Source organism: Helianthus annuus, chromosome 16, assembly GCF_002127325.2.
Source record: "Helianthus annuus cultivar XRQ/B chromosome 16, HanXRQr2.0-SUNRISE, whole genome shotgun sequence".
Classification (NCBI taxonomy): Eukaryota; Viridiplantae; Streptophyta; class Magnoliopsida; order Asterales; family Asteraceae; genus Helianthus; species Helianthus annuus.
The window spans coordinates 133,456,438-133,471,379 of NC_035448.2; the positions used below are offsets into that span (position 1 = coordinate 133,456,438).

At 33.6% G+C, this 14,942-nt stretch overlaps 1 protein-coding gene and 1 long non-coding RNA gene across 4 annotated transcripts; both read left to right on the forward strand.

Moving 5' to 3' along the window:
- The first annotated feature begins 3,410 nt into the window (after window positions 1-3,410).
- On the forward strand, window positions 3,411-3,998 carry LOC110919625 (protein STRUBBELIG-RECEPTOR FAMILY 8-like). Its single transcript, XM_022163892.2, has 3 exons — window positions 3,411-3,424; window positions 3,537-3,672; window positions 3,741-3,998. Exons 1-3 carry the CDS (start codon window positions 3,411-3,413, stop codon window positions 3,996-3,998), a joined length of 408 nt encoding a protein of 135 aa, XP_022019584.2.
- Window positions 3,999-11,223: 7,225 nt separating this feature from the next.
- LOC110916047 lies at window positions 11,224-14,494 on the forward strand. Of its 3 annotated transcripts, XR_002579447.2 has the most exons (6): window positions 11,224-11,381; window positions 11,861-11,944; window positions 12,183-12,458; window positions 13,307-13,409; window positions 13,569-13,746; window positions 14,049-14,494. It is a non-coding gene; the product is annotated as an uncharacterized LOC110916047 (long non-coding RNA). The 3 variants fall into 3 exon arrangements; XR_002579446.2 differs by having other exon boundaries at window positions 12,183-13,409; XR_002579448.2 differs by having other exon boundaries at window positions 11,227-11,381; window positions 11,875-11,944; window positions 12,183-13,409.
- The last annotated feature ends 448 nt before the right edge of the window (window positions 14,495-14,942 follow it).

Consider the following 14,942-nt stretch of genomic DNA (forward strand, 5'->3'; position numbering starts at 1 on the left):
AAAACTACTTTTGAGATGATCTGGCGGTCCAAACACGGCAGTTATTTCTGAGATTAAATCTCAGCCGTGATAACCCTTAAAATTTGGCAGGTTTTTGTCTAGAGAAGTTAGAGCGGTTCTCTCCCACGATCCACGCAGAGAAGCGTCTTCTCCTCCGATATAAGATCTGTTCAATTGCATTTTTCGTTTCTTACTTCTCCTACACACTCCTCAAACCGCTCCCTTAAATGTATCCCATTTAAATTGCCTTCCCTTCTCATACTCCTGAAGAATCATGGTGGAAGTTGATAGTTTCTACCATGGAAGCAACCGTGATTTTGCAGCCATGGTGTTCACCATGCTCACTACTCAGTTACCTTGTCACTCACTTCTGTGAATACCTATTCAAATTGCAAATTAGGGTTTCAAATTGGGGTTGATGATGTTCTACAACAGTGGCAATTATACGTGGTCATTGATTCTGGATTTTGCAAACACTCGCCCAAATTTACTTTCCCACTGCCGATGTGTCATCAAAGTTTTCAGAGTCTTCACACCACCGGTTAAATCAGTCAAGCACATAGTGTAGAATCATATGCTTCTTGAAAGCAGACGTGTTTAACTCTTGATTATGTGACGTTGAGTGATTTGGGGATTTTAAGGTTTGTATTTCTTATTCTCTCTCAATCATTGGTCCTAATTTTCATTTTTATTGTTGATTGTAAGTTCTTTACAGATGGAGATAACATTATTATTGAACAATGTGAGTATTGGGTTTCTTCTTTTTATGGAGTTTTTTTTTTGTCAAAGAACAGAGTTTCGGGTTCAGGTAATAAAACTAAATGACTACAAAGTTCTTTAACTATTTATTGAGGTGTGTAAATGTGTCAATAGATTTGATTATTGCCATCAGAGTTCATCCAGTTATGATTTGTTATTGTTGTTTTTTATAGAAAAGTGTAAAAGATCAGTCGATTCAATTTGTAGTTGCAAATCAAGATTTAGAAGCTTAAATATTCATTTTCAAGAGGAGTTTTGGTAAGCAATTTGTTAATGATGTGTGTAAAATGCAACATATAAATCACATCAATTAAGGCATAAAACTAACCCTTTTTAAGTACTAATGTTGGAAAAAGAGTGTTTTTGTCTTCCTTTTGTATTTTCAGGATGAAATGAGCTCAAAATCACAAAAGAAGCAAAAAGACAACTAATTCTACCATAATTACAAGAAAAGGAACAAAAGTAGACTGCCCGGACCCTCAACGGCACCTCCCAAGGCAAAGGAGAAGAAACAGAGTCTGAACACGCCCCGTGTCCAGCGAACACGGGGGCGTGCCCAGGAAGCAGCAGAAAAGACAAACCAGTAGAAGCTTCCATTGCCCACCACGGGGCCGTGTCCAGCGGGCACGGGGGCGTGGTGAAAGTACAGCAGGCGCATTAATTGTAATTCGCAATTACAATTAATGAAGAGAGAGAGTGTCAGACGGGCACGGGGCCGTGTCCAGCCTTCTGTTCAGCCTATAAATAGAGGAGCTTGGCTTCATTCTCTCTCATCCCTTGGCACACCACCTCTCTCACACTTCATCCACCACCCACCACCACCATAACACCATCATCCACCACCATCATCCATTGTCCATCGTAGAGTGTGTGAGTCGTCTCGGGATCCAAGATTGATCGTAAGAGTTCTTGACAATCAAGGCCATGTTTGCCTAAGTCTCTTACATCACTTGGTGAAGACAAGTGTTTAGTATAATACTTTTTATTTTTAATCTTTTGCACTTTTTATTTGGTTTTGTATTAATGACTTTAATAACTAGTTACTTATGTTGAAGGTGATCTTTCCTTATCGTTTGTCCGTGGTGTCTTGGCATTATTTTACTGTCTATATAAAATAAAAGATTTTCACCATTCATATCTCCACGGTCTATATGGAGGTATGTTGGCTACCTGGTCGGGGGTTAAGGGAACGGTTTGGTAAGGGTCTTGCCCTTGTTCAGCGTTTAGAGGTCCTGCTTGGGACCTGGGTCAAATTTAGTAGGATCTCCTTCAATGCCCATAGGTATTGGATGGCGGGGATCCAAACTCTTTGACCCCCTCATAAGTTAACTACTATTAATACTATAACCCGGCTATTTAGGACTGTATCCCTGCTGACTCAGACTACTTAGCCGAGGGTAACGTCACCGCCAAAAGCGGGGCCTACCACAATTTGCATTAATAACTTAATTCATTATCTTTCAATAATCCGACCCTTTAGGATTGTATCCTTGCTGACTCAAACTACTGGGTTGAGGGTAACGTCGCCTTCAAAAGAGGGGCCTACTACAATAACTAAGATAATCTCTTAAACAAGTGCAAAAGTGCGAAAATAATCAAAGGTTATACTAATACATGTGTCGGATCCAAGTGATTCATCTTGTCTATCTGTTTTTATTTTATTTTTATTTTTCAGCATTTAGTTAGTTTTTATTTTTCTTAGTTTAAAACATTTTTCTAACTTTTTGATTTGGTTAGACGTTGAGGATAAACCGGTATTAAAAGCTCTTGTGTCCTTGGACGACCTCGGTATCTTACCAACACTATACTACGTCCACGATGGGTGCACTTGCCCATATGTGTGTTTAGTGTTAGTGAATATCGTGTTTTATAAATTTAAAACTTGGCTAAAAGTGTAAAAAGGGCTTAAATATATATCAAAAATTATAACACACTTCACGCACATCAGTTAACCTAAGATCAAGTTTGTATAATTGTCCAGGGCACTTTTTTTTCAGTTATTATCTTTATCATATTTTACAAACTGTCTATTTTGAACTTAATAGAAAGGATGAGATTTGTATCAAAACTGGGGTAACTCAATTACTACTGATTACTAAACATTTCAATTGTTTGATCTCATCACGTTATTTTAAATAAACTTTTGCTATTTAAATCAAACCATCATCACATCTTATTACGCTTTATATCTTTATTGTAATGTAATGAGCCTGATTCCCCTTTTTATACTTGCAGACTAAAACTAAGACTGAGACATCTGCAGCAGTAGCAAGCCGCAACGGAAGAGGTGTTGATATAAGGAGTGAATAAAGGTAAGATTTTAGTAAAAGTAATGGTTTTACATAAACAAAATTGCCTTCACAGTAGCATGTTTTGATTATTTTTAAATATTTACCCATAATATATTTGTATTTTCTTTCCTTTTCAGCCAGGTAGCAACGGGAATATTGGTGAAATTAGTGAGATTAAAGGTCGCTTAACAAAAGTAACGATCTAGCAGCAAGGTTTTACTCTTTAAATTAGTGGTACAGGATCCGTAGTTTCATTAGCTGGATATTGTGTAGAGCATGGGCACCGTCTTTTGGTTACATTGCAAATGGTAGCTTGCAAGATTTGTTGCATTTTGCTGATGATAGGAGCAAAAACGTGAAATGCACATGTTAAGGTAGCTTTTGGCACTACTCGAGCTCTAGAGTACGTCACCCGTTGATACAAATATAAAAACTAAAAACATTTCTTATTTTTGTTGGTTTAACCGAAGCCCTTTTTCTTAGTAGGTACTTGCATGAAGTTTGCCTACCTTCTGTTGTACATAGAAACATAAAATCAGCAAATATTTTACTTGATGAAGAACTCAATCCTCATTTATCATACTGTGGTTTAGCTGCCCTCACTCCAAACGCGGAGCTAGAGGTAATTTGATTTCATATTTTTTGAGTAGTGATGTTGGGATTTGAATAAGTTTGTTAAACTTTGTACAGGTGGCGACACAGTTGGTCGGCTCATTTAGTTATAGTGCTCCTGAATTTGTGTTGTCCAGCATATACACTATAAAAAGTGTTGTTTATGGCTTTGGAGTGGTGATGTTGGAGTTGTTGACTGATCGGAAGCCACAGTACTCTACAATTGTTAAAACTGTTAGACATCCGCCAGATGAAAAAAGAAAGAAATTTGTCAAGTTTCAAGAAGCGACGATAAAAGATATTGAACGGTGTTTTGGTGTTCTCCAACAAAGATGACATATTATTGAAAATCCGACACGCGCTTTTACACCCAAAAAGTTGCGATACTGTATGTATGCTTGTATTTTGTTGCATAACATGATCATCGAAGACGAAGGCCACGCAATTTGTGGGTATGACGAGAATGCGGTGGAGCAGAATAATGTTCCGGTTAGCGAAGAACAACAAGATTTAGACAGGTTCTCATTACATAACGATTTCACACATGCTAATCTTCAATCAGACTTGATCGAACACATTTGGAATCTCGAAGAAAACAACGAGTAGTTTTTTAATTATTTGTGTTGTATTTTTTCTAAATGTTTAGTTTTTTTTTAAATGTAACTTTAGCTTTTATTTAATGTAACTTTAGGTTTTTTTTAATGTAGCTTTAGGATTTTATTTAAATGTAACTTTTTTTATTTTTATTTATTGTTTTAATTATTTAACTAAATCAAAAAAATTAATAAAAAAAGGGGGGAAGACTATCCTCCACATCCTTGGGTAGTTCCTAAGGCCATGTGTAGTTATAAAGCCCCTTTGTGGGCGTTATGCGACATGTGTCGTGCCACGTCACACATGGGCTTTATGGGGCGTTATGCCACTAGAGCCCGTAGTCATAAAGCCCCTACCTCATCATAACCAAAGTGTAAAATGCAGGGACCAAAGTGTAAAATGCAGGGACCAAAGTGGAAAATGCAGAACAATCAAAACGCCGTGAAATATCTCGCGCCCTCCCCCTATTTTTGAAACATAGCGCCGATTGTTTTCGTGTTCCGGGCGTTTTGGCGGCGGTATGTGGGGGCATACCGCCCCACTACGTATAACCTAAGGGGGTGATCCTCCACCCTTGGTGAGGTGACGCCTATGTGGTGGGTAGTCTCTTTGGGGACTAACCAAACCACACCCAATGGTCTAATATTAGTCGACAAATGAATGTTTTATTGTTTTAAAGTTAATTTTGGATTAAATGTTAACTTTAGCTTGATTTAAAAAAAATGACTGAATGAGTCTAATTCTATTTTTCTTTTGCAAAATTGTAGCTTTGTTTCACAAGACTATATGAGCCAACAATTCAACATCAACGAGAACATGGTGCACCTGTTGATTAGTTACAATGCACGCCTCAGTGTAGTCTTTGTGGGCTAAAGCCAGTGGCGGAGGCAATGTATAAGAAGGGATAGCCCGGGCTACCCTTCAACTCCGTCTTCGTAGTGTAAAAATACCCTTCAACTCTATCTACGCAGTGTAAATTTTTTATCTTTTTATACGAAGGATATCCCTAATCCAAAAAAAAAAAAAAATTAGGATACCCCTAAATTTTTGGGCTAGCTGAAGCAGTTGTCTAAGACATGTGAATGGCATAGTAACAACTAACAACTCAGAAGATCGGCTTTTGTAAGTATAATGATGATCAAGAACTTGAGAATCGGGTTGTACTAGGTCCAGGTAGGGGTGTAGGTTTTAACCAAAATCCGATTATCGAACCAGATCCAAAGCAACCCCAACTAGAAACCTGTTGACACCATTTTACTAGCCCAAATTAAAAACCCAAAACCCGATTACTGAATACCAAGTACAGAATAAACCGAACCTTATTAGGGTCGGGTTTCGGCTATGAATTCCACATCCCAAAACCCTATAAACCTGACCCGAGGAACCCGAAACCCAATCTACAAACCCATACGACACCCCTAACTCCAGGCCTATTTTAATGCTTTGGGATGGTTTAATCTTAATCTTATTGTTTGTAGTCTATGATGCAAAGGTTCAACATAAGAGCTCAAGTCTAGATTTCAGTTCAACATGATCCGTACATAAACTTCATGAGTTTATTTTGAACCAAAGAAGAAGAATATGATATTACGGCTAGAACGATGGTTCGGCGCATCGCTTGTCATTAAAACCAGTGTTTATTAAACTTCATGGGTACGTATTTGTATTTTGTATTATTTCGATTTATTACCCGGATTGGAATGGGTATACTACTAGTTGTTAAAAGTGCCTTAATGGAAAGGTTACAAGATACTATAGCGTGTTTGACATAAGTTCATATTATAAATAACTTAAAGTTGCATGGGTTGTGTTTAAAACGTATTAGATATGTGTAATTTTGAAATTTAACAAAACTAATAGAATTGAGTAAAACACGATCCTATATATGGATTTAGATATTGTCATATTGGTACACATATATTGATAAGTAAACAAATTAAATGTCTTAAAGACAATTGATGGATCCATAGCTAATTAACTCAAGCCGTACAATGGAACTCGTGAAAAGTATATTTTGATTATGAAATGTATACACACATATTAAATGTGTCAATATTTTTTTGTTTGGAAATTAGTCAAATGGACAAAAATGGGGAAGAACATATGTATTCGAGTTTAGATTAGTTGTAGAAAGTTTTTATGCCGTTTACATGAAATGAATTTGAGCCAGAAAGCTAAGTCAGGAATATTGTAATGTGAAGATTTGGGCTAACGTATGATCATTTGTTACCAGTTACCACCATACACTTGCAATGTTTTATCATAAATAGCGGGATTGCTCATACTACACCACGGGTACTGGGATCGTATTGGTTCGATTGGTAACCTGTACCAAACCAACACTAGTGTACATCAATCAAAAGAGAAAATAATAAAAAAGAAGTTGTGATATACTCAAAAGAATATTTACACGCGTTTTATATCGACCAAAAATCATAAAAAATACATGTACCGCTTCGAATAATATCGATATCACTATTAATGTGTATCAAAAATAAAAACAAATGGCGGTTACTTTTGTAAATTATTAAATATATGTTAAATAATATATAACCTTATAAAATTGTAATTATAATAAATGATAAATTATTTCACGGGTAAGGTTATTGTAAAAAAGTTTAAAAGTGTGAGAAATGTGAGAAATATTGTGGAGATGACATGTGTCCTAAATCTAAATTAATTCAAAAAGGTAAACAAGTAATTTTATCATTAATTCAATTAATTAAAAACTTCCCATAACCGCCACCTTAATTATAGGAACTGGATTTTTTTTAAAAGATCTCTACAAACACCATTCAGCAAGTATATAACACCATTCAGTAAGTATATAACAGCATTCAGCAAGTATATAACATCATTTAGTAAGTATATAACACCATTCAACAAGTATATAACACCATTCAGCAAGTACACCATTCAGTAAATATATAACACCATTCAATAAAGTATATAACATCATTCAGCACATATATAACACCATTCAATAAAAGAATATAACACCATTCAACACATATATAACACCATTCAATAATCATTTCATCTCCGTGTCATCTTCTCTACTTCCGGCACCACCACTGCCGCCGCTGTCGTGTAGAGCTAGGCAACCACCCGACACCACCTTGCTGGATGTCTTTTAGTCGCTCGTACCAAACCACCAGAAACCACCTTGCCGGAACCCCTGCACCTTCGGACACCCAAACCACCGCCAGAACGACCTTGCGCTAACCGGTGCACTGCCGGAGATGATGAACTGGTGCTGCTGGAACCGCCGCTCCACTACGATGTAGAGAGAGAGATAGAGAAATTGTAGAGAGAGAGATCATCTGATCGTGCGATGTAGAGAGAGAGAGATCGAAATTGTAGGGATTTTGATTTACAGTTTCCTATTTTGAATGGATATAAAGACTTTATTACCCCTATAATTTTCAATTCAGTCCAAAAAATAAAACGAATTTTACAATTTGGTCCCTATTAGTCTCAACCATTAGATCAAAGATCTAATGGTGTAGATTCTTTCTTACATTTCTCCCACTTTTGGTATTTTTTACAGGAACCTTTATTATTATTTCACAAATTAAAAAGTAGCGTTTTGCTATTATTGAAATGGTAGATGTAAAAGAAGTTAGATTTTAATTTTACTAGTAAAATTACCCGTGTGTGGCAGCGAGAATTCGGTCAATATCGATCTTAAAAAATTCAAAGTTAGTGAAATTTACTTTTCCAGGGAAAAAAAGGGAAAAGTAAAAGCAAAAGTCGCACGGAGCGTTGACATAAAAAATGAAAACCATAAAAAAATCACGTAACAAAAAATTCGTTAAAAATTCAAAATGATACATTTATTTAAGTTCAGGGGTTGTAATGTAAATCGGTTAAAAGGAAAGGAAAAAGGAACGAAATAAATTGCGGGGGTGTAAACAAAATTAAACTAACGTGTAGGCGGGAAAAAAAAAAACCAAGTAAACTGCAAGAGGTGTAAACAAAAATTAAACTAAAGTGGAGGTGATAAAAAAAGAAAAATATAACTTTGTTAAAGTTAAGGGACCAAATATTTAACTTATTAAAAATCAAAACGGTCTAAATAAGTCTCAAAGTAAATAAAAAAAAGTCAAAAGTCAAATTTACTATTCATGTAAGTCGCTAATTTATATTAGAATAAAAATAAAAATTAGAAATATTTTCTTAGAAAAAAACCTTTATACTACAAAAGATAAAAAAAACTATATACAACAACTAGGTTAGAACTCCGTGTATCACACGGGTTGAAAAAATGTAATTTTAAATACTAAATAATAAAACAATATATCTTTAAAAACCTCATTTATTGCACGGGTTAAATAAATGTAATTTTATAATAATAAAAAAATATTATATTTTTAAGAAATTGTAATCTACATACCAAATAATAAAAATGTTAAATTTTTAAAAACTCTACGTATTACATGAGTTGAATAAATGTAATTTTAGATTGATGGTATATTAAATAAATATAATTTTGGATTAATAGTGTATCAAATAAATATAATTTTGGATAAAGTCTTATATATAAATTTTAAGTAATCAATATATTTGATAAATAATAAAAATACTAATAATAGTAAAAAATCTAATTTATATACTAAATCTATTTTTTTACTATAATAAAAGAAACCAACTTTTAGATACGTGTCATTTATTAAAGGTATCTTCAAATCTATACTTATCTTTTATTAATTAAATAAATAATAAATTAATATTAAATATTATCATACTTTAATTAAATATGGTTAGTTATTATCAATTATAATTAAAGATGACATAGTGGATGCATGTTGTATTTAACAATAAGTGATTAAACAAACAAAAATCACTACAAACTATCCAAGTCAAATAGATGGCCAAAGAGTTGAACTTTAATTGAAATGTATTCAACTATCTATAACCTTCTAACGTATTTATTTAAAAAAAATCTTTTAGTAATTTGTTAGTATATTCCTTGTTTATAGAAAATTAAAAAAATAATATTATAAATGAGAAGTATAGATTAAATTTAAATTAAATACTAATAATCTATAGTTAAGTAGAAGAGATTAAACAAAATAATATTTAGTAGAAGAATTATCTATAATTATTTAGAAGAGATTAAATTAAATAATAATTATCTATAAGATATTAAACTAAATAATATTTCGTAGGAGATTATTTATAATTAATAAAAAGAGATTAAACTTAAATTAAACTTAAATAATAATTATCTATAAGACATGGCCTAACATGATGACAAGTGTCCCAAAGTTGGTTTCTTTTATTATATAGTATAGATTTGCTCATTTTTTTAAAAGGACGCTCGTGGAATTTATGGAATTACAAAATAAAAAAAAAATTATCGGTCCAAAATCTTAAAGCCCATTTCTATATAAAAAAAACGTATAATTTATGGGATTTCTTTTTTCTGAAAGATATGATACGATTGCATTTGTGACTCACCCAAAATTCAATATAGTTTTTTTTTCCTTTAGGTAAGGATTTACTTGATCTATACATCCTAATAAAGAACATACCTAGGGTGTCGTATGACATTTTTCTAGTTTACATTTCACACATGGGATTTTTTAGGCTACACTATGACACATGTCACTTTTCTAGCCTCCACAATTGTCACAACCCCCGACCCCACCCTGGGAGCGTGAGCCTTGAACCAGTCAAGTGGTACCGGTGTTTGTTAATTACGCAACAGAAAGATTTTCATCAGGATCGTAGTTAGGAAATTAATTTCAGAGTTTCAAAACACCAACTTTTGTATTAAACAAATGGGATAAAATACATATTCCATTTATAATGAATTTATAAAGATAAACCCTTTTGCTGAAAACATAAATTTCTTCTTTTTATTTAGGTAACTTATAGCTACTTTATTTAAGCCTTCAGTGCTCCATAGCTGACTTCTAATATCTTCACATCAAGTTACCTGTAACGCGTTTTAGAAATATTTTATCAGCAAGAAATACTGGCGAGTACATTCCAGTTTACAAAAATAAGCTTTTATAACTTTACAGTATTAAGAGCAATTACAATGTTTATATCTTCCCAATTATTCATTCAGTATTTGTCACTCGACCGGATCTGTGACTATGGTCATATCACACATTGGCTAACCCGTTGTCCAATGGTGAAGCTTATCAAGTAGTATATACAAAACCCCACATACTGGCAGTAATTGTAGAATACAAAGACTTAATCACTGTAAATATAACTTGAAAACATTTAGGGTTTTATAAAGCATTTTAAATAAAATGGCTCACAAACTGTGAGAAAAAGAGAATAACTCACATTGTAAACTTGGGTTTTTATACAGGCTTCCTAGTGGTATTTTCTGACAATTTTCTTGAGTTCCTATTAAAAATATACAATGCATGCGTGTTAGTATAATAACTTAATTTCAACTTATCGATACATCCGAGACAGAACCCCAACGTACTTAGTCAGGCAGAGTCTTGACATGCGTTGGTGGGTCCTAGATCAATCGGACAGAGTATCGACTTAGTGATCAAGGGGTTAAAATACTTACAACGGGGCAGAGCTTCGTGTTTTAGAGAGGTATTTGGCTATAGTTTCGTAATACATATGTTGAGAGAGTAAGAGAATTGAACGAGAATTGAAAGTGCAGCAACTGCTCAGTTTATAGGTGAAAACGGACCCAGTCGCGCCCCGCGACCGGCACAGCGTCCCCCTGTCGCGGCCCGCGAGGGCACTCTAGCTAGGCTGGTCATGCATGTAGTCTTGACACGTGGGTGACACGTGTCACCAGCAGTGTCCGACAAGCCATGGGTCTCTCGCGCCCCGCGAGAGCTTTGAAGAAGTTTGTCGCGACCCGCGACTGACGTAATATTATTATTTTTTTCGTTTTTCAATTAAATAAATGTCATACGGGTTCGGTTTTGCGATTACGAAGCGTTTTAGAGTATTTTTGAGGGTTGTTATAACAATATATTTGTTATAACCCGACACAAGTTCACTTTTCATCTCGCTCTAGGGTTTCAGTGTCTTCTCCAAGCTTCCAATCTCAATCTCCTACAACTTCAATCGTATTTCTGTCTCTCCTCCATCCCTAAATCACATCACTCAAGATCTCAAATCTTCATCAACAAGGTACCACTCCCTCTTTTATCTATCAATCATTCTTGATTTTCTTTCTTTTTCTTTGCATTCCTTTTGATTTTATTATCTAGATAAATAGCCACCTAAGTCAAAACGATTTTAATCAACTAAAGTGGGAATCATACACTCACCTAGGGTTTATTGATAATTGTCGTTCTTCCATCAAATACATCTGCCTCATTGATTCAGTTCAGTCTTATTCATTCATAAGGTTTTTTAGGGTTACTAATGTTCTGTATTTCGATTTAGCCTTCTTCTGGTGTTTTTTATGTTTAGGATACTCTTAACCTATTCATATTCTCTAATTCTCTACAAAATTTTGCCAAACAATCATTTTTGTTCTTCGGTTTGTGTTTTGGATTTGTTTCTTGATGTTTAGAGTTTGTTTTTTTTTTCTGTTAGATTTGTTGTTGTTGGTCGTCATCGTCGGAAGTGTAACTGATAGCTTGAAACTTTGATGCACTTTTTAGCTTTCATGATGCAGGTTCACGTTCAAGAATATAACAACAGTACCAGGGTTCAGTCTTCCGGTGGTCGACATTGATGAATACAAGGTTAGATCTAACAATTATGAGTGTTAGTTTAGAACGGGTCTGATCAAAATTGTGCTGGTGTACCACAAGTTTTTTTTTTGTATTTTGAAGATAGATGTTTTACGTATTACAATACTTATAATGTGATACTTTATTCTAAATAAAAAAGTTGAAGTCTTTGTAACATTCAAATTGTACTTTCTGATACGAGCTTCAAACGCGTTCCAGTATATAATGATGAATAATATTTGTATTTTAGGTGCATGGTGAAGTTGAAGCTGATCTCCCCAGAACGTCGTCATTATCACAACAAAGCTGCAATATGATGAATAATCATTTGTTTCTTGAGATTAAGATGATAGCTATCAAATGATTATTTAATGTCAAATTTCTATTTGAATTGGCTTCTGTCATGAATCAAATTAGTTTAGATATGAGGAGTTTTTGCTGACAAATTGATACTTTTTAGTTACTCTAAATCACAATCGTAGGAACAAGCATGTTTCTTCTGCAAATGAATGTCATCCACACCAAGGTATGATTCCGATATCGTTCTACTTTTCAGATTTTTATGTTCATCTAATAGATTTTGTTTATATATTATCGAAATAGAGTGACCGATTATATCGTATTTACGGATTTTTATCATTCATGTTGTTTTACATGATCTTATGTTTAGTTTTTTTTCCCAGATATAATTTTTGCAATTTTTCAGGATTTTGTTAATTCTTTTGATATTTTTTCTTTTATTATGACTTAATCTTACTTTGTGTCGCATAATATATTCGTAGAAGTATATATTATTTTAATGTTAATATTTTATTCTTTAGTTTGAATGAAATTTTGGTTATTAGGGTTTTTTGTTTCACTGTTATGATGTTTATATATCATTATAGATAGTATAAATTGTTATGTTGTTTATTTTCTTTTTAACAATTTATTGGATTTTTTTATTGTTATATAATGTACCAATGATTTTCCTTTTAGCATACTTTTGGCTAGTGGCTTGAGTGTTAGGGTTTTGGTTATAGCTGAATTCGCGAGATTCGAATGTGCTTTGTGTTTGAGGTTTGATTGACAGGTTACACATGGTTTTGATGGAATTAGGTTTATGAATATGAGTATACATGAAGGTTTTTGTGTGTTGATTGACTGTATATTATGCTAGGTATACTAATTTGCTAAGCCTGATGAGCTGCATTAGTTTTTGAAACATATTACTCACTATAATTCATCAAATTAGCAATAAAGAGGCGAACACCTTTTTAAACTTTGAGAACTTATTGATGTATTTGAGGCCCACTCGAGGAGCTCTTTACAGTATTAATGGTTTAATTCGGTCAATCGTTTTTACATTCAACATGTGTTTGCGAGTACATTCAGCAAATTGAAGTGAGTCGATGCGGTTTTTGGAGCCGAGCGACTATTTCGACAACAACAGTAAGTGATGACAACAACGTCATGGCCCTATTAGGATTCCGTTAAGGTAAAGCCAGCGACATCAGTTTATATCTTGGATTTTGATTTTGTCTTTTTGATTCATTCATCCTATTCATCAGTTTCTTTCTTGAATATTACTAATAGTTAATGCTCTTATTTGATAAACCAGTTTATATAAACTGCCTTATAGTTAGTAACTTAACAGGTAGAGACCCAGTTCAAGTTTCAAGAATGGATGCATTTGAAGATAACTTTCAGTCATTGCTAATCCGGAATCTAAAGGAAAAAGAATTACTTTTGGGAGGTATGTAAAGTAAGGAGAAAGCAAAGTTATGCGTTGACAGTACGGCGTGAATTCATACATGCGAATGATTTCATGGAAGGTGATGCTCTTTACTTTACTTGATCGAGTCTACAAGGGTGTTGGTCAAGTCTAAGATTGATCCAAAAAACAATTTGTGTATGTTTTGGTTTTTAATGGTATGACTTTAGTTAGTATCTTAGAATGTTTTTTTTTTTTTTTTTTGGTGAAACATGTTTACAGACTCTTCATTAACTTTCATCAGAATAAATCCTTTTAAATTTATCCATTCTTTTAACAATATTTTTTCCACTTTACTTTCCTGTTTACATAACTACCAAAGATTATCTTCATCTTCATTACACTCTTATCCCAAACAATTAGGTCCAAAAAGCAACAACAGCGTCACACTAGAGCTCCATGATTCTTGCATGAGTTCCGGTTGCAAAAATTGTTGACCGCCATAAAGGTCATCGACAAGAGCGCAATTGAATTGGTGGTGACTATTGCTGAACAACGGGAGTTTGATTACTTTGCTTGGCTGTTCAATGGCCGCCAATTACTGCTCGAAAGCGACTAAATGTTATCAAAGCGTTTGCTGCCGAGGGTAATTGATTGATTATTCATTGTTGTTTGACTTTTTTTGTTTTTGAACAAAATTTGATATAGGTAACGAGTGATTTGGTGTTTTGGATAGTTGTTGAAGTAGTTGACTGTTTGATTTGGTTGGGCATATTAGATGCTATATGGTTTGTTTGTTGTTGTAAAGATTGGGATATTGTATTTGATATTTGAAAGATGTTATTAATTATGGAGTTATTGTAGATTAATCTTGATGGGTATGAGTTAAAGTTGGATAATTTGATACGTGTCACTGAGTCAGAACTGATTGCAAAACAGGTCAATAAATGGGTCTGTAGGAAGTTTATTTATTTAGTCACATGTTATATGAGTTACTTTTGTTTATGTAAGTAGTGAGTCAAACATATATGAGATGAGTGTAGGAATTTTAGGAGATGGTATGTTATAGGGTCAGTGAGTTAGTGTATTTTGGGTGTATTTAATGTAGTTTTCTATTGCTATTATTATTAACCTAAATTACTCTTTGTACTTTTACTTGATGAAAGTGAATAAGAAGTTTTGGACTATATGTTTTTTTTTTAATTTAGAAACATAAATTTATAGATTATTTGAAAAGAGCATAGCATATGCACTCTAAGAAACATTTTCATACATGATTATATAGTTTCAATATATATATTTCACGAAACTAAAAAA